At 36.8% G+C, this 27,453-nt stretch overlaps 1 protein-coding gene and 1 non-coding gene across 24 annotated transcripts in view; both read right to left on the bottom strand.

The window, feature by feature from the left end:
* FUT8 (fucosyltransferase 8) overlaps window positions 1–27,453 on the bottom strand; it is a 332,165-nt gene that overhangs the window by 98,043 nt on the left and 206,669 nt on the right. For all 23 annotated transcript variants that reach the window (XM_070797716.1, XM_070797721.1, XM_070797729.1 and 20 more), the window contains 3 exons: window positions 18,419–18,534; window positions 18,140–18,302; window positions 3,919–4,033 (listed from right to left, as the gene is read on the bottom strand). In XM_070797716.1, coding sequence (XP_070653817.1) covers window positions 3,919–4,033; window positions 18,140–18,302; window positions 18,419–18,534 — 394 coding nt within the window. The remainder of the gene's footprint in view (window positions 1–3,918; window positions 4,034–18,139; window positions 18,303–18,418; window positions 18,535–27,453) is intronic.
* TRNAC-GCA (transfer RNA cysteine (anticodon GCA)) lies at window positions 20,270–20,341 on the bottom strand. Its single transcript has one exon. It is a non-coding gene; the product is annotated as a tRNA-Cys (tRNA).

The raw sequence follows: 27,453 nt of genomic DNA, 5'->3' as shown, positions 1-27,453 counted from the left end.
GAAGGAGATCAGCCCTGGGATTTCTTTGGAAGGAATGATGCTAAGGCTGAAACTCCAGTACTTTGGCCACCTCATGCGAAGAGTTGACTCATTGGAAAAGACTCTGATGCTGGGAGGGATTGGGGGCAGGAGGAGAAGGGGATGACAGAGGATGAGATGGCTGGATGACATCACTGACTCGATGGACCTGAGTCTCAGTGAACTCCGGGAGTTGGTGCTGGACAGGGAGGCCTGGCGTGCTGCGATTCATAGGGTCACAAAGAGTCGGACACAACTGAGCGACTGATCTGATCTAATCCGATCTGATGGGCTAAAGAAGGAAAGCCTTCTAAAATCTCCATCTATAAGTTATATGAAGTGCTTGTTTTTATTTTGAATATAGGTACCAAAAAGATGCTGATGCTGGGAAAGATGGAGGGTAGGAGAAGAGGACGACAAAGGATGAGATGGTTGGATGGCATCAGCAACTCAATGGACATGGGTTTGAGTAAACTCCGGGAGTTGGTGATAGACAGGGAGGCCTGGCGTCCTGCGGTTCATAGGATTGCAGAGTTGAACACAACTGAGTGACTGAATTGAACTGAACCAAAAGTCAAAGATTTTGTCCTTTATCCCCCTTTTTAGCTTTATTTCCTAGTATACTTCTCATTTTCTAAGCCCTGTTGAAGTCTTTCAGAATCTAAGTTGCTTAAATAGCCTTTTAACAGTAATAAAAGGCTTAAAAGTAATATGGAAACACCAATAGATTTGAATACCAAGAAAAGATGTAATGGGAAAAAATGCAATCACTCTAAAACATCTGTATAAATAGCTCAACTATTCTGATTAATTCTCTAATCCATTAAGTTAAACCAGGGATAAATCATGATTTATTTATTTATTTATTTGGCTGCACTGGGTCTTAGTTGCAGCATGTGTGACCTAGTTCCCTGACCAAGGATTGAACCCGGCCCGCCCCCTCCACTGCATTGGGAGCATAGAGTCTTAGCCACTGGACCACCAGGGAAGTCCCCAAATCATTCTTTTTTAAAAGGAATAAAAATCCAAGTCAGAGGAAGGATTCCTTATGATTTACTGTTCTTGTTTAGTCTCTCAGTCATGTCTAGCTCTTTTACGACCTCATGGACTATAGCCTGCTGGACTCTTCTGTCCATGGAATTTCCTAGGCAAGAATACCGGAATGGGTTGCCATTTCCTTCTTCAGGGGATCTCCCCAACCAAGGGATGAAACTGGCATCTCCTACATTGCAGGCAGATTCTTTGCTGCTGAGCCACTGGTTAAGTCCTCCTTACAAATACATATCTTTAATTTTGTTGGAATGGGAGAGAGGATGCTTATTCACCTATATCCAAAGAAGCTGAAGACTGAGTGACTGGCAACTTTAAGCTCTAAAAAATAATATGTAAAAAAATACAGTTCTTTAAAAATGGAAAAAAAAATGATCATAAATACATTAAATAATTAAAGAAAAATATTTTTTTCTAAAATACATTTTTTCCTATTGAGATTTTCCCCATCTCCTTGAATATTTAAAAAAAAAATCACATTTTCTTTTCCAATAGAAAAAAACAAAAGAAAAGCAAAAAAGCAAGGATTTTTTAAATAGGTAATATTTGAATACCTATTCAAAGTTAGGTCCATGTGAAATGATGTTTTGCTATAAGTGATTTACAAGTGAAATTCTCTAAAACAGAACCACTGAAAACAGCACACTGAAGATGGACTTCATGCTACTGGTGAGAGCACTTGGCCACTTAAAAACCAAGAGGAAAAAAGAAACTAGAGCAAGTGGTAGGTACTCGTTACAGTGAGGGGAGCTAAAGTATGGCCAAATCATAGTTTAAATATAACTTTCGTGGGGTGAAAACTTAATGAATATGTGGAAATGGAAGAAACTCAGAAACCATAGTTATTTCCATTTTAAATGAGGATGAGAGTTCTGCACCACCAGCTGTTTATAGTTCATTGAATGAGGTTCTAGTTGATAGGAGATAATTACCTCTTCCCTACAGGAGGCAAGTGTTGTTCATTCTACAGACACCTCTGATGAATGGCCATGGGGGCATGAGACAAGAGAGCATGCCAAGATCAGTTTTGTTTTTAATGATCTCTTGAAGCACTTGATTTTCTACTTTTTTCCTATTTAAGTGTAGGAAAATATGCATCTTAAAATATACAAAATAAAGTCACTGGCTATTATTTTGCTTTTATAAGACGCCTTAATTTTCAAAGGGAAACAGTGAGTGTACACAGAAAGCATACCATCACCAGAAATGGATGGGGATGATCATCCCAACTTCAAGCATTTGGAGTGTTACAGAATTCTATTTACTAATTCATTGTTTTCCCCTGATGACTGCATTCTAACTTTAAGTTTCTTTTCAGTTAATAATACCCCATTACCCCAGTCATTCCTGCTCCTTCAGCCTCTTGGAAAGGCTTATCTATTCGATCTTCCCAAACTCTCTCAAATTCCCTTCTGCCCTTCCAATGCAAACTGCCACACACCTCAATACTTCTCACCTGCAATATTGTCCTTATATCCTAACCAGTGGTTCCCAACCTTTCTGGCACCAGGGACTGGTTCAGTGGAAGAAAATTCTTCCACGGATCCGGGGGGAGGAGAGATGGTTTCAGAATGGTTCAAGCACGTTACATTTACTGTGCACTTTATTTCTAACCTAATGACAGGAGGTACTGGTTGGGGTTGCTGTTGTTTTAGTTGCTAAGTTGTGTGCAACTCTTTGTGACCCCGTGGACTGCAGCCCACTACGCTCCTCTGTCCATGGGATTTTCCAGGCAAGAATACTGGAGTAGGTTTTCATTTCCTCCTCCAGGGAACTTTCCGACCCAGGGATTGAACCTGTGTCTCCTGCATTGGCAGGCAAATTCTTTACTGCTGAGCCACCAGGGAAGCCCCTGGAGGTTGGGGACTCCTGTCCTAAACCGTCTCCTTCCAGTCTCTGCGAATGAATCCAGTTCAAGCAAAATTCTACCTTTCAGATTAGTATAACTAAAGCACCACTCTTATTATGATACTCTTATGTACACAAATTTTTCAAAAGTAGGCTGTGACTCTAAAACAGAAAAGGTTTATGGTATATTAAGCAAAAAAAAAAAAAAAAAAACCAACTCAAAAGTAAATCAGTTCTGTCTTTACAAACGTTTTAAGACTGGGTAAGCATGTAAGTAAGAACTAGAAGGAAACACACACACAAAATGAAGAGAGAACATTTAAAAGGGCCTGGGACTTGGAGTTTATGCTTGATTTATATTTCCTGTTTGTTGTTATAATGATGTTAGGCAATAAATAAAATCTTTCAGCAACCATTTGCCGCATATGTACCGTAAAGCTTAACCTGTACAAAAGGACCTCGGCAATCTGGCTCCCGAACCTCCCTTTACCAACTCTCCTTTTCACACAACCAAAACTCCAGACAAACTGAAATATCCTGTTTCTCGCTGGGTTCCTGTACTGCTCTTTCCCAGGTAGGAGCTTTACTCACATCATCTGAAGTCGGACACAACTGAGCGAATGAGCACAGCAAACAGCATGCTATAGCTAGTACACTGTTGTGCATTTCTGGACGTCTAAATCCTATATGATTATCCTTTACAGCTCGGTCAAATAATATCTTTTCCACAAAGCTATCTGTGACATCTTCCTCCAATGAGCATTTCATCATATCTCATATATGCAGCACTTCCTATCTTGCACTATAGTTTTTCTGTGTGCGTGTGTCAGAAGTAGCCCTGTTAGGGCAGGGATCTTGTTTTAGCCATCTTTATATTCCATTCAAGGCATGCCATAGTGTCTTTCTGAATAAATATGTAAAGTGAATGGACAAATACTCTTAGTTTTAATGTTTCTCCTCCTATTTTTCACTCGAATTTATTTATTAACCTAACCTTCTTACCTGAAGATACGTTATTCTCCGCTGCACCAGCTCTGTCAGATCTTTGGCCTCTTTTTCCCGCCAATCACCTGCTCCATCTGTTTGACTGAGGTAGTATAAATCCGTCATTATAGACCTATAAAAACCAAACAACAATGGGGGTCTAACTTATTTGTACTTCATTTGTACAGGATTTTGCAAAATCATAAGATGAGTCAAATTCTTCATAAAGATTGATGCTCACGCTGATGGTGGTACTTGTCTTTTATTTTCTGTCAAGATTGTGAAATTCAACAATTTAGTTTCTAGCATCCAAGAGTCATTCCTACAGTAAATCTTTACTATTGAGAAAAACAAATCTTTTTTTTTCCCCTAGGCCAGTTATGTGTACTTATATCTCAACATAGAGCACTTCAGAGATTAGGGAGAAGTGGATATCCACAGCAAAGAAACAGGCAGATTAGCATAAGGGAGAGAAATACGTTGGTGCCAGTATTTGAATATTACCATTTTGTTCCCTCAATTGTCACTTTCTGACCCCTCTTAAATTTCCTCTTCATACTTGGAAAAAGATGAGAGGAAAATCTGGGCACAATTCTGACACAATAGTTGAAACCAAAGGTCAGCAAACATTTTTCTATGAAGGGCCAGACAGTAAATATTTTAGGATTCCTGGGTTTCTGCTGCTTTTGAAGCAGGAAAGTTGCCATGGACAATATGCAGGAAAAAAAAAAAAAATGTGTGTATGTTTCAATAAAACTTTAATCACAAAACCAGGCTATAAGCCAGATTTGGCCCTTGGCCTATAATTTGACAATTGTTGGTCTAAATTAATAAGATGATTGTAAGATACTTGCATAGAATTGGTAGTGTCAATTAAAACATGCTGAATTTCCTGCAAAGTAAACTAAAATGCTCAGTATACTAGGTAAGAGAAACTTGATGGCTGGTGCAGATGGTTTTACTTACATTTCATTAAATACAAGCTATGACTTACCTTTACCAATAAAGAAAAGTAAAAAGCAAGTCTCCTCTTTCTCTAACAACCCCCAACAACCTATCAGCAAATATTGAAACAGGTTCTGACCAAGCATTATCATTGGCACTCCAATCAACTGAGCCACCATCTTCTCACCTAAATTGTTACAGTAACCTCTGAACAGGTCTCCCTGCTTCCACCCTTGCCAATCTCTACAGTCTATTCTCAACGCAGCAGCCAGATCCTGTCAAAATGCCAGTCAAATGATGTTATATCTTTGCACTTATGAACTGGCTCTTCATCTCACTTCATCAAACTGGAAGTTATTACTTTGAACTACAAGGCCCCAGACAATAAGGCCTCCTTTATCTCTTTGATCTCATTCCTACTACTGTCCTCACTGTGGACTCTATTTCAGCCACATAATCTTATTATTAACCCCAGAACATGTCAGCCTTGTTCCTACTTCAGGGCCTTTGCATTTGCTCTTCTCGCTCCTGGAATGCTGCTTTCCCAGATATCCTCCACATGACTCACCCAAATGTCGTTTAAATCTGTGCTCACTTTCTGCTTTAAAAGGCTTTCCAGACTCTCACTTAAAAATTCAACACCCAGTTACCATCACATCTCTTAATTTTCCTTCTTTTCCTTCCCTGCTTTATTTTTCTCCAAGCAATTATCATCTTTTAATATACATCATTTACTTATTTTATTATCTTCCTCCACCTTCTAGAACTTAAGCTCCATGGTAGCAGAGTACTTTTTAAACCCGCCAACCACCACAAATCAGCCTACAGAACAGTGCTGATCACACAGAAAATGCCCAGTAGACATTTTTGAATAGATAATTAAATTAAACGAAAAAGTAGCAAAAAAACTCTTCAAGAATTTTGGATGAGATAATATTGATAATTTTTATATTTCACAAATCCAATTTTGTGCTAGAGAACTTCTGGGGATAATCCTTAACTAGTTATAACTCCAGCTTATACTCCTTCACCATATTTTATATGAACTCTTCCATTTAGAGAATGCTTATTAAGTATGTTCTATTTGTTTCTGAAAATTATAAAATTAGACATTTATTTCTATTTATCAGAATAGTACACAGTTGGATCTTGACAAACTCAGAGATTAGGGGTACCCATGCCACACACAGTTGAAAATGCATACAACTTTTTGATTCACCCAAAGCTTAATTATTAATAGCACTACTATTGACCAGAAGCCTTGCTGATTACATAAACAATATTAACACGTATTTTTTATGTTACACATACAACAAATATCAAAGTAAGGGGTCCAGAGTGCAAAAATGTGGACACCATTCATTGTAAATATGCAAATCAGAAAGATTCCAAATCAGAGGAGAAAAAGCTTTGAGAGCCAGACAGGTCTCTCAGTTTGGGGTTTACCTCTTACTAGCTTTTTTTTTTTTTTTTTTTTGACATCTTTGAGAAATAGTTACTTCATTTTAAAATAAGTATTATAATATCTGCCATATAGTTTTTTAATACCTGCCATAGTTTTTTAAAGGATTAATGATAATATGAACAAAGTAATAATATATGTGGTGGTCGCTTGCTACAGACTGAACATCTGCGGTCCCCATGCCCAGTGTGATGGTACTCAAGAGTCGGGCCTGTGGGAAGTGCTTAGGTCATGAGAGTGGAGCCCTTACGAATGAGATTAGTGCTCTTATAAAACAGACACAACAGAACTCTCTAGCCTCTCTGCCACATTGATGGCATGGTGAGAAGGCACTCTCTATAAAGCAGAAAGAGGTCACTTATAAGACACCAAATCAGCCAGTATCTTGATCTAGGACCTCTCAGCCTCCGGAATTGTGAGAAATAAATCTCTGTTGTTCATAAGCTATGCATCTGTGGTATTTTTGTAACAGTAACCCAAATACACTAAGACATTGCTATTTATGCTAGAATGACTCAGAGAGTTGCTTCAGAGATTTTGCCCATGTCTGAGGAGGACCTACGAATGATTCTACAACTAAGAGGAAGGACCCACTGGGTATGAGGATGACAGTATTTGTGGGACTAACGGCCAGTCAGAAAAATGACCCAATAGTCAGTGCTTTATAGCACCCTGCAGAAAGGGACTGATCAGTAAGGACTCATTTAACAGATACTGAAACCAGCCCTTAACAACTGTGACTTCTGTAGGAGTATATGACAGCCTCAGTTGTCTTTTATTCCTGGTTCTTAACTAAATGATAAACCATTTGGGAATAAAAAATGGCAGCCCACTGGAAAAATTAAAGTTCTATTTACTGTCATAGAAAACTATCAGAACTACATATAATAAACAGAGAATATCTGGTAATAGACCCTTTGAATAAAGCAAAACTATTAATAATACACACATAAAAATGCAAAATCATAGCTACAGTTTAGAATATTCACCCAACTAAGAGTGGAACAGTTTTATACAATGCTTTGGAATAACAGGGTCATCTGTGAACCATTTCAGGCATTTGTTCAATGTGTCAACATTATTCATGCACAGGACACTTCACAGCTTGACTATTTCCATGTTTACCCTTTTAAAATAGGGCACGAATCTAATATGTGATGCTTTATCTATTTTTATACTTATTATTCCAACCTAAAGATTCAAAACACTTCTTTTCATTGAAAGAGCAATTTTAGTTGGAAAAACCATATCTACAACTTAATGCCTCCCTAAGAAATTAACTTACAGTCTTATACACTGAACAGAGGTTCAGGTTTTCTTCAGATTACCAAACCGAGGCCCCTATGGACTATCATGTAGCATTTTATAGTTGCTAGGGGAAAAGTCACCACTCATATGAAATTGTGTGACTTGATCATGGAAACAGGAGATGTCTTTAACTATAATGGTGTTATAGGGCTCTTGAATTTTATTTAAATTATTTTCTCAGTTTTATAAGGCCTCTTTTCCATTACTGTCATATTATTTTTTACATTTCATAGGTTTCATCATATCCAAACATGGTCATTTGCTTTTTCCTACCCATTAAATAGGAGTAATCACAACTTTTATTGCAAATCTCAACTTTAAATAACAGTGTTGTTTCTGGAGAGGTAATAATACAGCAGGATAAATAACCAGTCTATCAGCAAATGTCAAAGGAATAAAGGAAATTCAATATGCTCTGATGGCGTTACATTAAAAATAAACATACACACAAACAAATAGCAATACATTCCATGACAATCACCATACAGTCTCAAGCAGGTAAAAACTACATTAGGTATAATTTAGAGGGGAAAATTCTTTGAAATATAAAAATTGGCATGGTTTATGCTTTCATGTCACAGTAATCATTACTTTACCACTGGGAATGAAAGCTGATCTCTGTATTTTTTAATAAGTTAGAAAACATAAAAGTGAATGTTTTTACCAAGCTACATCAGTACTAAGTCTTAGCAATCAATTATTCATATTCATCTCAATCTCTGTCAAGAAAGTGGAATAACCAGTCTCATAACTAGAAGACCAAAGACCAAAAAAAAAGGACACTAATTTTTTATGATGATGCAGTCAGAATCACAAAATAAGTCACTCTATTTCTATAGTCAACTAACTTGAGCTTGCTTTGTAAATCATTTTTTCTTGGCCTCCCCATGCACATCACGTAAAGAAGAGAAGTCCAGGAAATGACTTTAAATTCAACCTACAGTTGGCCCTTGAACAACACAATGTGAACTGTGCAAGTAGTCTAGCTATATGCAGTTTTTAAAAAATAAATATTGGAAAAAATTTTTTCAGATTTGAGATGATTTGAAAAAACTCACAGATGAACCACGTACTATGGAAATAACAAAAAAAAAATTGAGAAAAAGATGTATCATAAATGTGTAAAATATATGCTGGTACTCATAGGTGCTTACATAGGCATAAAGTGAATGATATTTAATATAAAATTAACAATGTGCTAGTTTTCTTACTGTTTCATAACTTTGCTTTCAAAGAATTATATTATTATAGAGTATTCCTTCTTCATAATTAGAGTAACTGCATATTAGCCTATTATCATAGGTTTTTTAAAAAATGTAATATTTCTAATACTGTGTTATGTATATGACTGTAAAACTGTTTGCTATAAAAATTTTATAACAATTCATTTATTAGTGTATAGTCTAGGCTACCACAAAGTAATTATATTGATTATATTCCTCCTTTAAAGCAATCATTGTTGATACAGGTATAATACATATATTGTTATAGCTGTAAATAAATGAATTTTTATGCTATCTTTTCATTTTTGCTTTCTACTATAATATGTATAATACCTATAGTGTTTTGTATCTTATAAAACAGTATAGATGAAGCTACTGAGAGACAATTCATTTTGTAAACAGAGGACATAAACTTCTGGTATCAATATAGTACAGTACTTTAAATGTATTTTCTTTATGATTTCCTTAATAACATTTCCTTTTCTATAGTATACTTAATTGTAAGACTACATAATATTGGTACACAACATACAAAGCATGGGTTAATCAACAGTTTACATTATCAGTAAGGGTTCTGGTCAACAGAAGGCTATTTATTAGTGACATTTTGGGGAAGTCAAAATGTGAATTTTTGACTGTGCAATGGATTGGTGTCCCAAACCTCCACATTTTTTAAAGGGTCAACTGTAGTTCTTTGCTAATCCAATAATGTTTAGAAGTTACCATCCTGCAAAATTTGTCACCTGTTAGCCAAAGACATGAGGATAATCAAATAGAAAGATTCAGTTTCCCAGCCCATTACCGGGAAACATGATGTCTGAAAACCACTCCACAGAAATTCTGGATTTTCAGTGACTCCATCCTAAAATCAAATCTCTTAGAAGTGTCTCAAAAGCTGGGATAATCTGGCTGACTCAGTTTTGACTATGAAGATTACCAAAAATCTAGGAGGTGGATGATGAATCTAAAGTCCTGAGGTATTAAAGTCTGGGAAATATCACTACAAATCCAGGCAAAGGACCAGCAGAACAGCACTGGTCATTTGAGGGTGGAATACACACATCTGAAGATAAGTGACAGGCCAGACAAACATCTGTGACTCTAAGAGCAGGAGTTTGATATTTGTCAGCTATGACAGAATACGACAAAAATCATAGCTGACAAATATCAAACCCTTCTTCCAAAGCTGGTCTACATTTATATTCTTTATGTTTGCTGTTAATTTTCCTATTTTTATACATATTAATATTCACAAAACTGTTTTTAAATGTTCAGGTCTTTGTCAATTATGCCAATGAAGAACCACAAGCAGAGTATTTTTTATACCAGATTCAAAATGCCGGAGAGGGAAACTCTCCCAGACGGCTGGCACAGAAGATGTAATTCAAGCAAGAAAAGCCCAAGGTGAAGGAACTGGAATTTATTAAAAGGAGATCAGTCCTGAGTGTTCACTGGAAGGACTGATATTGAAGCTGAAACTCCAATACTTTGGCCACCTGATGTGAAGAGCTGACTCACTGGAAAAGACCCTGATGCTGGGAAAGATTGGGGGCAGGAGAAGAAGGGGACGACAGAGGATGAGATGGTTGGATGGCAGACTCAATGGACATGGGTTTGGGTGGACTCCGGGAGTTGGTGAGGGACAGGGAGGCCTGGCAGGCTGCGGTTCATGGGGTCACAAAGAGTCGGACACGACTGAGCGACTGAACTGAACTGAACTGAAAGCAAATGTGACTAAGGGAGGGTACACCATGAAACCTAATCCACAGGTGAATATGCATCAGGGGCAACACTTGGGTTTGCTCCTGGGGCAGAAGCAAACAGTGCAAAGGATAAAACTGTGAGCAGCAGGCAGAAAGGCAGACAGTGTTCCCACTGCCTCCCATGTTGTCTCAGGAGGAATTTTAGAATACCGCCATTCAGACAGCCCACACAGGCAGAGGGGAGTCCCAAAGGGCAGCAATAAAAACACAGGGCAATAATTATGCTGTTTGGTGAGTGAGCTCCATTAGGCTTATGTTTAGGTTTCAGACCCTGAAATTCTTCCTGTTAGCACTGTGACAATCTCCCCTTAATGGTGCCGTCCTTGCAGGATCTAGGAATTTTCTATATATATCCTCTGTGGGACTTTCCTTGGGCAGGTCTGACTACAGTCTACCAGATTCTACAATGTGTTAGTGACTGTGGAAAGCGTTTTATTTATTTTCCCACATTTAATCATCACAATGCTACTATTGCAGGAATTATATCTCCATGTGTGGAAGAGAAAAATAAAGCTCAGAGAAGTATTTAGCAATTAAGAGAAAGAAATTTACATAGAACAGCTCTGCTACTTAATTGCATAAGCTATCTAAATTCTCTAGGCCTGAGTACAGCTTTTTTATAAAATAAGGAGGTTCGCCACATAGTATTGCTCGTGCGTGCTCAGTCATGTCTGACTCTTTGCAACCCCTCGACTGTAGCCCGCCAGGCTCCTTGTCCATGGAATTTTCCAGGCAAGAATACTGGAGTGGATTTCCTTCTCCAGGGTATCTTCCTGACCCAGGGATCAAACCTGTGTCTCGTGTCTCCTGTTATGTTGATAAAATAAGAAAACGAATAGAGAGCCTTTATTGCAGTGACTGGCACATAGGATATCCTTAGTAAGTTAAGTATTTTTAATGTCAAAAAAATTTTTGAGCTTGGAAACCACACCCAAGGAGAAGTAAGGTGGGGACAGGCAAAACAAGAGTTAGGGCCACTAGATAAGACACACTTTCCCACCAGATTCTCCTTCCAATGCAAATTTTATTTCAGGACAGAATGTTCCCTTACAGAAGATGGAGAATCACAATCTGGCGGATAGAAATTCAGTAACAAGCCGAATAAGAGTAACTTCATATGACAATGTCTCCCTTTGTCCAAGGACATTAAGAGGAATGTTCTAGTATCACTGGATAGTATCTAGTGATATTTAGTATCACTAAACTCCTTAGTAGGAAAACAATCATACAAAAACGTTTTGCCTAAAGAGACTAAAAACTGGAGAAAGAATATCTACTACATTCCAGCTTCATGTAAGAATCAAAACACATGTGAAAAAAATTAAGTATGTATATAATAAAATAAAGCACAAAGAATGATAGATTTGAAGGTTCACAAAACTATTCAAGAATGAAAATTTCAGTTCTTGGACCTTTCAAAGACAGTTGAAGAGAGTCTACTTTATAAAGAGAGGAAAACAAAACAAGCTATTGGACCACAATGGTTATGACTAGCAATGCCGATCAAATAAACCTGTGAGATGTTAACCTACCAACATTCCCCTATAACCAGTCAGATATCGCACCCCTTGCCTGATTTGAAGTATTTTTGTTCCATATTCCCCTACAGTAGCAAAAAGCTAATCAGCTTAGTCGTAAGTATCATTCATCATTTGGGAAACATAGCTGTTCTCAGCCTTAGCAAAGCTGCTTTACAAATTACTGGTAATGAGATGATACAAACCAGGCAGGAGCAATGAGACTGCTACTTCACTAGGCTGCTTCTGAATAGTTTCAGTCAACTTAATTGAGAAATAGCTCATCAGTTCTGTGAAACCTCCTATCCTTTAATAATTGGTATGATTTAAAATAAGAAAGAAGCAACTCCAGTTAACTACTTCATAAACTGGTGTCTGGTGCCATAAAGATGACAAAAAGAGCCAAAGCAACAATGATTAAGTGAAATATATTTCTGAACAAGCAAAAAGGGTGGTAAGATAAAACTTTTCATGATATCCTCAGAAACTAAGGGCCAAATCTAAAAAATCATAAATCCAAGCACTTAAAACTACTACATAAATAATCAAGTCATAATGACAAAAATAACCATTCTAAACGGCTGATTTCCCTCTTGCTATTTCAAAGAGGCCAGGGTCAATTCATGATCAATGATATCAGAAGCATCAAGTAAATGCGATGGTATTACTATGAAGCATGGTCACATATAATCATTAGAATGATCAACTGAAAGATGAAATGATATTAATGCTTGAGATCAATATACCAGGTAATAATAATATTCTACTCTGTATTTATTTATTATACCATCAGCCCCTCTAAATTCTTAAAAAATAAAAACTCCTAAAAGTCAAAGAATATTATTAATTTACTAGCTCCCAAGTAATAGGCTAATCAGGTCAATAGCATTTTGCTAAAAATCTCAGGAGAGCTAAAACCCACATGATATTTGGAATCCAGGCTGCATTAATGGTAGGTATTTTGAGTAATGAACAATGAGAGCTACATTCTAGAAAAGAAATATGGTCCTCTCACTAAAAGAAACAGCATCAAGTGGGGAGCAAAGGAAGAGTTTTTTTTTTCCCCCACAGTTTACTGATAAGGCGCACCAACCTATGGAGACATGCGATTTTTCCAAGAAACTTAACACAGCCTCTGGGCTTCCCTGGTGGCTCAGAGGTTAAAGCATCTGCCTGCAAGGCGGGAGACCCAGGTTCAATCCCTGGGTCGGGAAGATACCCTGGAGAAGGAAAATGGCAACCCACTCCAGTATTCTTGCCTGGAGAATCCCATGGATGGAGAAGCCTGGTAGGTTACAGTCCACGGGGTCGCAAAGAGTCAGACACGACTGAGCAACTTCACTTTCACTTTAACATAGCCTATATCAGTGGTGAACCAATAAAGAGAACCAGGGATTCTGTAAAGCCTTTGTTCTCAAAGACCAACAGTATCACTTAGGAAGATGTTAGAAATGCAAATTCTCGGGCCCACTCCAGACCTACTAAATCAGGAACTCTGAGGATGGGATACAGTAATCCCTGTTTTAAGACGCCCTCCAGCTGCTCTTGATACCTTGCTGAAGCTGGAAAAAGACTAGGGTAATGACGACACACAAAAATTCTTAACAACTGGCACACAACAAGTGACTTCCCCACTGACTTTCTAATTTACCTACCTATATGTTGAGAAGAGACTGTTGTGAGATATGCCTCTATTTATCAGATGATAAGCACTGAATTTCAAATATCTTCATAATCTCTATGACCATGACTTTACGAGTTAAAAATGTTTAGAAATTAAAATTTTTCTACTTAGTATGACAATTGAAGACATTAGCAATATTTGTGATTTACTCAACATTCAGTGTTTTATATTAGGGTTCTAGGAAATTTATTCACTGAATAAGGAGTTCTGCTCTTAGAATTGACTTGTTTAAAATATACTTTCCATAATAACATTGCTATAAACCATTCATATTGTTCACACAAATAAAAAGAAATCTAATATACACTAATAAACATATACCAAAGGACTTCTGATTTATATACTTTCAGTATGGTATATTACTTTTTTAAGAATTAAAATGACAGATGTGCAATTTCACTTATCATATTAAACTATAAGGCCTAAGAGACAATAAAAGCTGAGTATGAAAAAATGTGTAAAAACAACAAAGGATACATATTTTTTCCTTTTCAATATTAAACTGAATTTCCAGTTGTGTCTGTAAAATAAATAGATTGGAACCAAGAGCTCATGGTCATCAAAAGAAAATAATGTTCCATATTCATTTTACTTTTTCTCCTCTTCTTTCAAGGAAGAGTAGCACTATGGAATAAAACATTAAATCTAAACTAGTTCTCTGACTCTAACAACCCTAATAAGTTTATGATGAGGCAAAGTGGGTTTTTTACCCACCTCAATTTCAACATATTTTTAGATGCATTTAAAAAATTACTGAGCACAGGGCCCATGAAATATAAACAAATGATCAGATATATTTGGTAAGCAACATTATTTTTTATCATTCACATTCAAAGAAAGTTCATACTTCATTGCTTAGAATCAGATTTATACTCCAAATCGGAAACACTGTATTTTTAGTGATTCGTGGATAACTGAAGTCTCATGACTACTTTTAGATACAGGGGTCACTTAAATCCTCCAAAGTAAATCAAACATGCAGTCAAGGGCACTGAGTACAAAAATACAAAACGTCAGGTTTTCTTCTGGCCCCACAGGCTTCCTTTCAGCATGACTCTGATAACACTTTAGATCCCCACCTCTAATTCCTCCCCTATATACTCGGTGATTTCTAACAGATACTCTGTTTTGCAGCATCCACTGTTAAATCAACTGGGGCTTTCTAGCTTTATACTTAGAGGTAAATGACTTTTCTCCTATAACTCACCCTTCATACCTTTTGCAATTCTCAATTACAAGAGAATATTCTGACCTCAGTTATATAATTTTCTTTAGTTGCACAAAATTAATAAATCTTTCGATGGAATAGGATTTTGTTTTTGCACAGGGTGCAAAGTAGAGTGTGAAATAATCAAAGAATGTATATACTAAATAAAAAAGACATAACTTACTGAATGCAGACTAAATAATAAGTGCTTAGCACTGCAGGGTAGAGAAGGTATTGAATTTAGAGTTCTAGCCTTCAGGAGACTACACTTTGTCAGGGAAAAAAATCAAATTACTACACAAGAAACAATGATCTCCATTTATGAATGCTATCCTTCCAGCAAAATACAAAGTCTTCAATTACTTTTGAGTCCCCCATCTCCGTACCCTGGATCAGTCACCAAGTTCTGTGGCTTCTATTTTTCTCACCTGTGTGAATCCCACATGCATTATGCCAAGTGAAAGAAACCACTCTCAAAAATCTACATAGGATGATTTCATTTACATAAAATTCTGGAAAAGGCAAAATTATAGGGACAGATACAGATTTGGTGACTGTAAGGGACTGGAGTTGGGGGTGGGAGGGTGCTGACTATAAAGGAGCAGAAGGAATTTTCCTAGGGCAGTAGCAATTCTGTATCTTGATTGCAGTGATGGTTATAAAACTAGGAGCATTTGTCAAAACCCACAGAACTATCGACTACATTATGTACATTTCATTGTAAATAAATTATGACACAATAAAGTTGATTTAGAAACTAAAAAAAAAGGATATCAGTTTCTATGAGAACAAAATTTTAAGACATAAAGAAAGCCCTTCTGAAAAAACAAAAGCCCATAAGTAATTTCACTATAACTGATGTCTTTCTGAACAAAAAATGATGAGTGATTCAAAGGGAAATCTGAACAATAAAACTTAACCTCTAACTAATTTTTCAGAGAACATTGACTTTCAGTCCAGAGACCACTTGTATGCTATAATTTGGGACAGCATAAAAAGAAAATGGGGATTTTGTGTAATGTTAAAATCACCAGAGACAAAGGTCTATTTTAATTCTTATACTTAAACATCTTGGAAATTAACAGTAAGACAGCATATGCTACATACATACAAATCCTCTCTATTCGTACATTCATTAAAGGTTATTTCTCTAATTTTTGGTTGTCCTTTGTCCATTATTTGTAATACGGCATTCTAATTTGGCTGCCTGGAGTTAAATTACCACCCTGTGAAGTTGTATCCCAAGTTCATTATAAGTTCTGCGTAAGACAGCAAAAGAAACTGGGTATTTTGGGTCTCTTTCCTTTTGTTTTCAGCAAAATATTATTACTTAACATTTACTAAAAGGCGGTGTCAAGAAACAAAATGTATTTAAGATTGAACTCAACTCACAAAAAAATTAACACTGATTTACATCAACTTTTCAGGGCCCAAAATTTTTTATTTCCACATATTTTTTCAATTCCTACATACAGTCACAGAACCTAAGCACAAAATAATTTTTAAATAATTATTTTAATTTGGAAAAGGAAAAAAAATAAAATGGCATCACTGACTCAATGGACATGAGTTTGAGCAAGCTCTGGGAGTTGGTGATGGACAGGAAAGCCTGGCGTGCTACAGTCCATGGGGTTACAAAGCGTCGGACATGACTGAGTTACTGAACTGAACTGAAAAAATGAAATTTTCAAGTAATTAAATCATTCAAACTTTAAATATTATATCAGAAGAGCCAAAATTTATCCTTTAAAATACCATATAGTCTGCCCAACTCAAATCCTCTTCAGATCTGCATTTTCCTAAAAAACTGCAGTTAGCAAAGCACACAAGCACAAAGCTCCAAATAACAGAACCATGGTGCCCAGAATCAGCTTAGGGTGGAGAAGCTTTAAGGACAGAATCAGTCCATATTTGGTTTAAAGGTCTAAGTATGGCCTGACTGCAAGTTAGGCAAAAATTTCAAAGGGACTGCTGAATCTGTGGCCTAGTAAATCAATGCCATTGAAATTTATGCTATCTTAAACTGCTGTAGATTCACTAATACTAAAATGATTCCAATAAACTGACAGATTTTATTTGTAATTTCACTTAAAACAGCAAAGCAATATTTTAAAATAACTACAATATTGCTGATATGTTAATATATATGAATCTCTAGGTTGTGGGGTAATTCTTTTCCTCTTCACAGTGGTAGGCTGTGTTAATACAACAATTTTTCTTTTATTGTTCACTAATGAGACAGTAATTGCCATCAGAATCCCACTGGGAATATAGACTTGCAAATATAATAGGCCTACGGACAGGTTTTACATATCTATAAAGATTCTCAGATACATTTTGTTCTGCATGAACACACCAGACCAAAATGTGTCCTTTGCCACGGAAGATAAACTCCACATTTTCAGAAATATGCAAACAGGAGAAACAAACTTAACTAGGCAGATTTTAGGTTCTTCTTTCTAGCAACTAAATGGAAGAGCAATTAACAGAATGCTCCTTTTTATCAAAAACTTATTAACCTTTCACTAGAAATCTTAAAAAGTTGCTGAAGTTTTCAGTGTTTCAATTCAAAACATAACTGCCAGCCTTAGTATGTGTTCCAATGAATGTACTATAATGTAAACTGCACACTCCGCTCCAAATGTCAGTTGTATAACAAGGAGATTTAAAGGAAGATATTTTAATGTACTGCTAGCTGACTGAGCACTACCTTTGGAGTTTATTCAGGGCATAAAGATTTCTAGAAATTCATTTAAAATAATATTTTCTGGTGATGAACTACATTCAGTGATTATCGTCCACTGAGCCCTCAGGCACTCTACTGCTTCTAAACATTCAGTTCAGTTCAGTCGCTCAGTCATGTCCAACTTTTTGCGATCCCATGAACCGCAGCATGCCAGGCCTCCCTGTCCATCACCAGCTCCCAGAGTTTACCCATATTCATGTCCATTGAGTCGGTGATGCCATCCAACCATCTCATCCTCTGTCGTCCCCTTCTCCTCCTGCCCTCAATCTTTCCCAGCATGGAAGATATCATTTGCCATTCAGCAGGGAAATTAACAAGGGTTTCCATTTCCCATTCTTAGATTATAATCTTTACTAAATCCCAAATGAAATGTAAATGAAGTACCTTTCATGATGTCCCAAATCTGACAGAAATTCATCTGCATGTCTTTGGAGTTCATTTCCTTCTAAATTCTTTAATTTCTTCAACTCACTTTGTAAAAAAAACCAAAGCTCTTTAGCTCCATTTTCAATCCTCCTCCTTAGGATTTCATGATCCTTCCCCAAACCTGTTGTCAAGCAATGGAGAGTATTAGCATTTCCAACATTCTGATGAAAGGAAACTTTCAATTATATGTACTAATATCAGTATATTGAAGAGGAGAAACAATGTATGATTACCTACCATTTCTAGTTTGTTTCTTGTAATTTTCAATCTGTTCTTTGGCCTTCACAAGCTGCTCTTCTAAAGCACGAATCCTTCCTGAAGCTGGCCCCTGATCAATGGGGCCTTCTGGTATTCTGTAGTTCAAGGAAGGAAACGTAAACATTTAGCTTATACATTATGCAAGAAAATACATGCTTACTTTGCTAAAACGTATTTATTGGTAACTCTAGAAGTCACTGGACCGTAACACATATTAGAAGTACCAAATGAAATTTTCTCTTCAAAGGTAAGGGTAAGACATAAACACTGGAATGATACTGAACACAGAAAAAAATAATCTAGCTCAGAGATGTATGATCTTTGAAGAATTAAGGAACCTTTAGAACTGTCTCCTAAAAACTCATCATACTACTCTGAATTACACCGTTAGTGCCAAAGTGATCAATTCTTTCACTAGTGTTGAGAACAACAAAATTCAAGGACAGGGTGACAAAAAGGCTTAAAAGGAGTACAAAAGCTTGTAACTGAAAACATGTCTATGTTCAAATATCAAATGCAAATTATTTCTAAATTAATCACAATATCAGGCCATGTAAACCTGTGCTCCAGTTCATGAACTTATAACCTTAGATTACTAAGCATTGGTTGTATAAGGAAGGGAAAGACAAGAATAGAAGATGAAGAATACCAGAAAAAACACCTGACAGTTAATGTCCTGTTTATGTCAGGAATGAAAACTACCAGTCAACAACATAAAATGTTGGAACATAGCAGAGGAACTCCTGCTTATATTATCAACCTGTACAACTTTTTTCTAAACTGTACTTATTTCTAACATATTTTGTTTTTATGTGACTTTTGACAGTATTCTATACTCCAATTTTGCCATAAAAGCTATTCACATCCTAATCCTGGAATCTGTAATACTATCTTAGGTGACAGAAAACTGTGTGATTAAGGATCCTGAGAAGGGGAAATAGGCATGGATTACCCAAGTGAGCCATAAATTGTAACCACAAGTGTTCTTGTAAGAGAGGAGTAGAAGGAAATTTTATTACAAAAGAGGAGAAGGTCATACCTATTACTTTGAAGATAGAGGAATGGGTCATGAGCAACAAATTCAAGAAAGGCATCTTTAGGAGCTGGTAGAGGCAAGAACACAGATTCTCCCTTGGAGTTTCTCTAGTGAATGTGGCCCCACAGGCACCTAGGTTTTGCTCCATGTAACTCATTTCTGACTTCCCAAACTGTAAGATAATAAATTTCTACTATTTTAAGCCAAGAAGTTTATGGTTATGTGTTACAGCAGCAATAGGAAACTAATACATACACATGTATTTACACACATATATATAAATATGTATATATACTTTTGGAAAAATATTGAGATTAAAAAATGGCTGATTTTTTCTTCTATAATCTATTTAAATGATGAAATGTCTCTAAATAGCTAGCACAGTGTCTGTCAATAAGCCTTATCAGGACTACTCTATCTGGGCTCAGTCATTTTAGAGATGAGCTGTAACCTTAAAATGCCTGGGATACTAATTTGTACCATCGCAATCATTCCAATTTTTAGACTATACTTGACAGAACTTAAATTTAGATATCAACCTGATGAAAAAAGTAATATAAAACTTCAATACCTTTTCTAGCATTTTTATATAACAGACAAAGCCAAATTAACTTCAGAATGAATGCTTAGTAAAGAAGCTCTTGTTACAGTTATAAAGAAAGAAAAAGTGAAGTTGCTCAGTCGTGTCTGACTCTTTGTGACCCCATGGACTGTGGCCTACCAGGCTCCTTCGCCCATGGGATTCTCCAGGCAAGAGTACTGGAGTGGGTTGCCATTTCTTTCTCCAGGGGATCTTCCCAACCCAGGGATCGAACCTGGGTCTCCTGCACTGCAGGCAGACGCTTTACCGTCTGAGCCACCAGGGAAGCTACAGTTATACCAGAGTAAATAAAATATTCTATAATTTCACATGAAATTGTATGCATTAACACTGAATAGAAGCAGAAATGATAGTCATCCACTAATCGTGAATGTTCCAGGCTACAGAATTTGAATTAAAAGAAGCCTCATTTGTATACAAACAACAGAATAATGGTAAAATGAAGAGAGTTGTTAGGTGCACAATTACCCAATTTATGAGCACAAATACGTATACATTCATAAATGAGGCATTTCCTGGTACATAATTTTTAAAACTTGGCTCTTAACCACTTTCCGAATTAGATGGCTGGTTTGTAGGAAATAATTTGAAAATAAAATAAAATTACCCCCTCTTGTAATTTATTATGGCAGCAATATACCATAGGATTAGGATGTCCTTTTCCAGAATACATTTTAGTGATACAAAATTTCAGTCAATAGAAAGATATGTCCAGGTTCTCCTTTTTATCTCATTTCTTTATGCAATAATGTTAGGGGAAAACAGGCATGGAAAAACAGCATAAGGTCTTTCCAGCAGAGTTCCATTAAGCATTAAATCCGATCTAATTCTAATAGAACAGAAAAGAATTAGTGATTTATATGTAATAATGTAATCCAACTATGGATAAACTAGTTATGGTTTATAAACTAGAAATGGATGCCTGGGGCTGGTGCACTGGGACAACCCAGAGGGATGGTATGGGGAGGGAGGACGGAGGAGGGTTCAGGATGGGGAACACATGTATACCTGTGGCGGATTCATTTTGATATATGGCAAAATCAATACAATATTGTAAAGTTAAAAAATAAAATAAAACTAAATTAACAATATTGTAAAGTTTAAAAATTAAAAAAAAAAGAACTACAAAAAAAAAAAAAGTAATAGAAAACTCAATGCAAAAAAATGAACACAATAAGGGCTTTTCTTTCCAAATCCCATACAGAAAAGAGTAAATCTGTAAGAACAATCTCTTTACCTGAATATTTAGGTAATTGAATGTTTTTCCAACCAGTCCATTCTGAAGGAGATCAGCCCTGGGATTTCTTTGGAAGGAGCTGGAACTCCAGTACTTTGGCCACCTCATGCGAAGAGCTGACTCATTGGAAAAGACTCTGATGCTGGGAGGGATTGGGGGCAAGAGGAGAAGGGGACGACAGAGGATGAGATGGCTGGATAGCATCACTGACTTGATGGACGTGAGTCTGAGTGAACTCCGGGAGTTGGTGATGGACAGGGAGACCTGGCGTGCTGCTATTCATGGGGTCTCAAAGAGTCGGACATGACTGAGCGACTGATCTGATCTGATCTGATTACATTCACTGTGCAAAAAGATATATAGAATATCTTCTGGCCAAGATGAAGTAACAGAAGTCAGATTTATCATTAAGGCTGGAACAAGTGAAAACCCAGGACAGGGAGGCCTGGTGTGCTGCAGTCCATGGGGTCACAAAGAGTCAGACATGACTTGGCGACTGAACAACAACAACAAAAACACATGAAAACCCTGATAAAGCTTATGAAACAATGGTTTAATAAAACTGGAATCTGGAGAAAGATGGAGGGAAAAATAGGTGATTCTTGGCTTCAGTACTCCTCAGGAAGAGAGTAACTAGCAACTATTCACAGACTAGATACCTTTTTAAAGATCCCAGAACGAAAGGGTGAGTATGAAGTATCCCCTTCAACCATAAAAGCTGAGAAAAGGGGCATTAGAAGAGCAAGAGGAGTGATTTCACATTGACCACCTCCCCGACCCCAACCCTCACCAGCTCAGTGCAGTGCTGTACTGAAGAGATCCCCTGGGCCTAAAGTTTTTCCTGCAGAAAAAAAAGAGTGTAAGAGGACATGAAGCTTCCCCAGCATTCCAGATGCTTCCTGGGAGGCCCACTTAAGTACTTCATGGGGACTACTAGGAGAATCAGCTAGAGATAGAGGAGGAGGAAAGGGCTCACAGCAGTCAGTGCGCAGATCTTGGTAGACTGCATTCCTACTAGTAGTTGGGCCTGAACTGAGATCCTGATCAAGCAACTCTGACCTCTTGCAGAGCTGAACTCATGACCTCAGCTGGTCTGGGAATTTGGCTGGCAGTTCTGCATGGTTGGTTCCTCAGCCAGAGGGCTGTCTTGGAGGAGGAGCAAATTCTAGGGCTCTGCCGATACAGGGAAGCAAGTCAGCAGCCCTACTCAACTGCTGAGCATAGCCTTCAACCCCACCTTGAGCAGGAAGCCTGGCCTGAGATGCTAGGCAGTCACTCGGCACATCCTATGGCCACCCAAGCAGGGAAGAAAGTCACTGGCCACATGCAACCACTGAGCATGGCCTCCAATCCCATCCAACAGTGAAGACTGGCAAAAGATGCCACACAGTTGTGGGCAGCCATGAAGAACATCCTATGGCCTACTTAGGAGGAAAGCAAGTCAGCAGGCCCACCCAACTGCGAAGCCCAGTATACTGCCAACCTGACCAGGAAGCCTGGCCAGGGCCCTGAGGCAGCCACAGAGCCCATTCTGCAGGTCTGTTCAAGCAGAGAGCTGAGCCAGAAGCACCACTCTGCTGCTGAACATAGTCTCCAGCCTCACAGGTGACCGGAGACCCTGGTCTCTGAAGCCTATCCTATAAGCCCATTCAAGTGGACAGACAAGCCAGCAGCCCGGCCCAACTACAGAGCATGACCACTGGTCCTGTCTGACTGAGAAAGTCCAGACAGTGTCCCTCGACAGCTTTGAAGCCTAGCTTCTGGTACTGACTATGTGGAGACCAGCCCTTGGTGCTGTACAGCAGCACAGCATAGCCTACAACCCATTTATTTGCTGAGCATGGCTTGAAAACCCACCCAGTTTGAATGTCCAGGTAACCACTTCACCTAATCATAAAGCATAACCTATGGCCCCACCCAACCAGTGAGTCCAAAAAGCAACCCCTCAACCACTGAGCATAGCCTCCAGCTCCACCCAACTGTGGGGTACAACTGGCAGCCTACCTGGCCAAGAAGCCCAGCAAGAGACTGTCAAACAGCAGAATACAGACAATAGCCTTCTAAATTACAGAACCCATCCTATAGGCCCACCCAGTTTTGGGGCACAGTGTATGCCCCAGTCTGATCTAGGAGTACACCCTGAGTTCCCGTCTGATCATAAAGCTCTGTGTATGGCTTTAACTGAATACAGAGTCTTATCAATGGTGTCATCAAGTCAGGGGGCATAGCTTGAGGCCCCATACAACCATGGATGACTGTGGAGCTCAGTGTATGGCCCTGCTCATTCCCAAAATGCAAACAACAGCACTCTCTGGACAGCAGGCTAGAGAACATTGCCCACAGCCCTGCCTGACTAGGTGACTACAGAGCCTAGCAAGTAGCCCTACCCGAATGCAGATCTCAGCTAGCAGTTCAGTCTGAAAATGTGAAGCCCAACTCTGAGACCTACCCAAATGCAGAAAAATAACACTTGCTCTGTCCCTCAACTTCAGAGCACACACAGTAGCCTTCTCTAACTCATGTTATGAATGTAAGCACTCCTTGTCTAAGGCTGCTACCAGCTGCCCATCCAGAACCCTAAGCTGAGCTGACTGGTAAAGGTCTCTCCCTGCTTAAGTAATTCAGTAAAGGCTGGAAAAGACGCCACTTTCTCAAAGGAGAATATATCCACACAAGGACAGAAGGATCATGAGGAATCAGATAAATATAAAACCACCAAATGAAACTAATAAAGCTCCAATCACTGTACCCAAAGAAATGAAGATCTGTCAACTGTCTAACAAAGAACTGAAAGCAATCCTCTTAAAAAAATTCAGTGAACTGTGAAAAAACATAGCTAATAAAAATTAGGAAAACAATGCATGTAACAAAATTGTGAATTTAATAAGAAAACAGAAACCATAATAACAACAAAAAAAACCCCGGAAACCTAGACCTGAAAAATACAATGACTAAAGAATTCAACAAAAAGCTTCAACAACAGACTTGATGAAGCGAAGAATTAGTGAACCTAAAGACAGCTCGTTTGAAATTATCTAGTCAGAGGAGCAAAAAGAAACAAAAAGAAAAAGAGTGAAGAAAGACTAAGGAAATTACATATTCCCCAAATCAAATTATAAATTCCATAAGCAAAGCAATCTATGATTACTGGAGTTCTAGCAGGAAAAGAAAAAGAGGAAGGGACAGAAGGCTTATTTTTAAAAATATCCAACTCTGGTGAGTTATTTGAACATCTAAATTCATGAAACTTGTAAGTCCCCAAGTAGAATATCTGAGGGAGTTTAATAAGGGTGCAGAATTCAAAATCAACATATAAAGTTCAATGTATTTTTATATTTAGGAAAAAACAATGGGAAACTGATATTTCAAAGCACATTATTACTTATAGTAACAAAATCATGAAAAAATTAAATATGATGCAGTAAAAGATATATAAAATCTACAAAGCAAAAATGATGAACTTTGCTTAGAAACTGACAGGCCAATTCTAAAATTCATATGGAATGGCAAACACCTAAAACAAATCTATGAAAGACTAAGAAAACTGAAAGACCAACACTATCTGATATCAAGATTGTAAAGTTACAATAATCACTATAGCGAGGTACCGGCATAAAGATAAATGAAGAAATCAACGAAACAGAATAGAGTCCAGGAATAGGACCACACGTAGTATGCAAAACTGATTTATTATAAAGTCACAGCAATTTAGTGGGGAAAGAATAGCTTTTACAACAATAAAACTCATAGAAGAAAACAAAAAATTATACCTTGATATCGTCAGTTAGGCAAAGTTTTCTTAGATATGACACCAAAGCATGATCCATAAAAGAAAGAACTGATAAATCAGACTTCACTGAAATTAAAAACTCTTTATTTAAAAAGACACTGTTAAGACAATGGTGAGACATGACACAGACTAGAAGAAAATATTTGCAAATCTCATATCTGTTAAAAGATTTCTGTCTAAATTATATAAAGGATCCAATCATCAGAACACAACCCAAGCGGGGGGAAAAAAAAATGGGAAAAGATTTGAATAGATACTTCACACACACACAAAATAAATTTTAAAAAAATAAGCATATTAAAAGATTAAACATCAATAGTCATCAGAGAATGAAAGGAAAGCAGACTGTGTGGCTGGCCTATTTCACTGATTATATTTAATGTCATGGAATATGAAACAGGGTTTCCTGTAGATAATCTTCATTCCTATTAAAAATGTCAACATGTTCATGTTTTCTAATATTATGCATATTTCAAAACTTATGAAATTCTCTGGAATAAAACATTTGAAGAAAATCTTTCAAACATGATGTTGTCCTTCTAATACACAAACATAAGCCACTTTTCAGGGAACTCAGTGGCTCTGTTCAAAAACATAAAAATCAGTAAATTCCTGCTTTGTGGTCAGAATATGAGAAACAGTGAATCTTGTAGCCTAAGTGTTATGATTACACAGGTCTCTCAGAAAAATTAAACTTTTCTCATCAGAAATATATTTAATAGTTCATTTAAAATAGGTTGCCATTCTTAAATATTAATACTTCCAATGATTTTGCCATGAATGCTGAAACAATAAAGATCTTTGTTAAGAAAAAGAACCTAGGCACAAATAAACAATATTAGGAATGAAAAGAGAATTACAAGCACAGATATAGAATTTTAACTCATCACAAAATACTACATTTTCAGGCACTTAATGTTAAGATATGGAAAAAAATAACTTTTAGAGGAAACTGAAATATCAAAATAGATTCAAGAAGAAACAGAAATTTAGTCAGTAATCAAAAAGCTATTTAAGTTAAAAAAAACTCTAGGACCAGGCATTTTTATATATTAGTTTCATAAATATTCATAAAATAGTTATATAAATTTTTTCCTACGGAATATAAAAAGAGAAGTTCCAAACTCCCACTCCTGAAATTAGTATAAAATTGATAGAAAAGTGGTATAAAGGTCAAGAAAAGGAAAATTAAAGGCCAACAAAAAATTTGTTTTCAAAATCCTAAGTGATATATTACCATGGCAATGTTTTAAAAAATATACCATGACCAGACTTTATCAAGAATATCTAGTTGGTTTATAACTAGAAAAGATACTAATGTAAATTCAATGAAATAACAAGTTAAAGGCAATAATAAAATTACCATCTCAACAGAAACAGGAAAAAAATCATTTGACAAAAGTTAAAATTTATCCATTATAAAATTCTTAAGGAATAGAAGGTAAACTCCCTAAGTTGATAAGGAGTATGTATCAAAAAATTCACAGTAAAAATCACTGTGGATCAAAATAAAAGTATTCCTTTTAAAGTTAGAAACAGCAGAAGAAATGTCTGCCATCACTGCTCTGCTGTTCTGGAAGTCTTAGTCAATGCAGAAAGAAAGAGTAAGACTTACAATATAGGAAAGGAAGAAACAACTGTTGATATTCACAGATGATATGATCTTTAATGTAGAAAATCCAATATAATCTACAAACTAACTGCACTAAGACAGTTCAAGGAAATTTCTAGACACAGTATTAAGATATAAAAAATTAGTTTACTGTCCCTAAACAATAACCACAATTACAAAATGTATCTCTTAAATACATCACATTTAAAATAACAAACAAAATGATAAGGAAGGAATAAATCTAAACAATAGTAAGATATGCATGACAAATATCATATATTTTCTGAAGAAGTAATCGCAGCCCAAATTGACCGGATATAATTCTAATAAAAATTATAAAAGGATCTTTTAATTGAATGATCAGATCAGATCAGTTGCTCAGGTGATCCTAATACTCATATAAATCACAAAAATCCTCAGAGATTAGAAATTTTGCAAAATAGTAAATGGGTGGAGGATTTACCCAATCAGATTAATTAAATATAATACAAAACAGTATGGTACTGGCAAAAAATCAGATAAATTAATGGAACTTAAGAATAAAGTTCCTGGAGACAGATCCCAACATATATAACAGAGGTATCATTCTAAATTACTAGGGAAAGATAAATTATTCAATAAATGATTGCTTAGAGAGCTGGGTTCCTACTTGAAAAATGTGAAAATTTAAATAATCAGACAATCAAAACTTTAAAATTTTAGAAGAAATTTTATATTCTTCATGACCTTGGGTCAGAG

This window comes from Bos indicus, chromosome 10, assembly GCF_029378745.1.
Source record: "Bos indicus isolate NIAB-ARS_2022 breed Sahiwal x Tharparkar chromosome 10, NIAB-ARS_B.indTharparkar_mat_pri_1.0, whole genome shotgun sequence".
Classification (NCBI taxonomy): Eukaryota; Metazoa; Chordata; class Mammalia; order Artiodactyla; family Bovidae; genus Bos; species Bos indicus.
The sequence above is the reverse complement of the archived record's forward strand: the minus strand, read 5'-3'. Positions and strand labels throughout refer to the sequence as shown.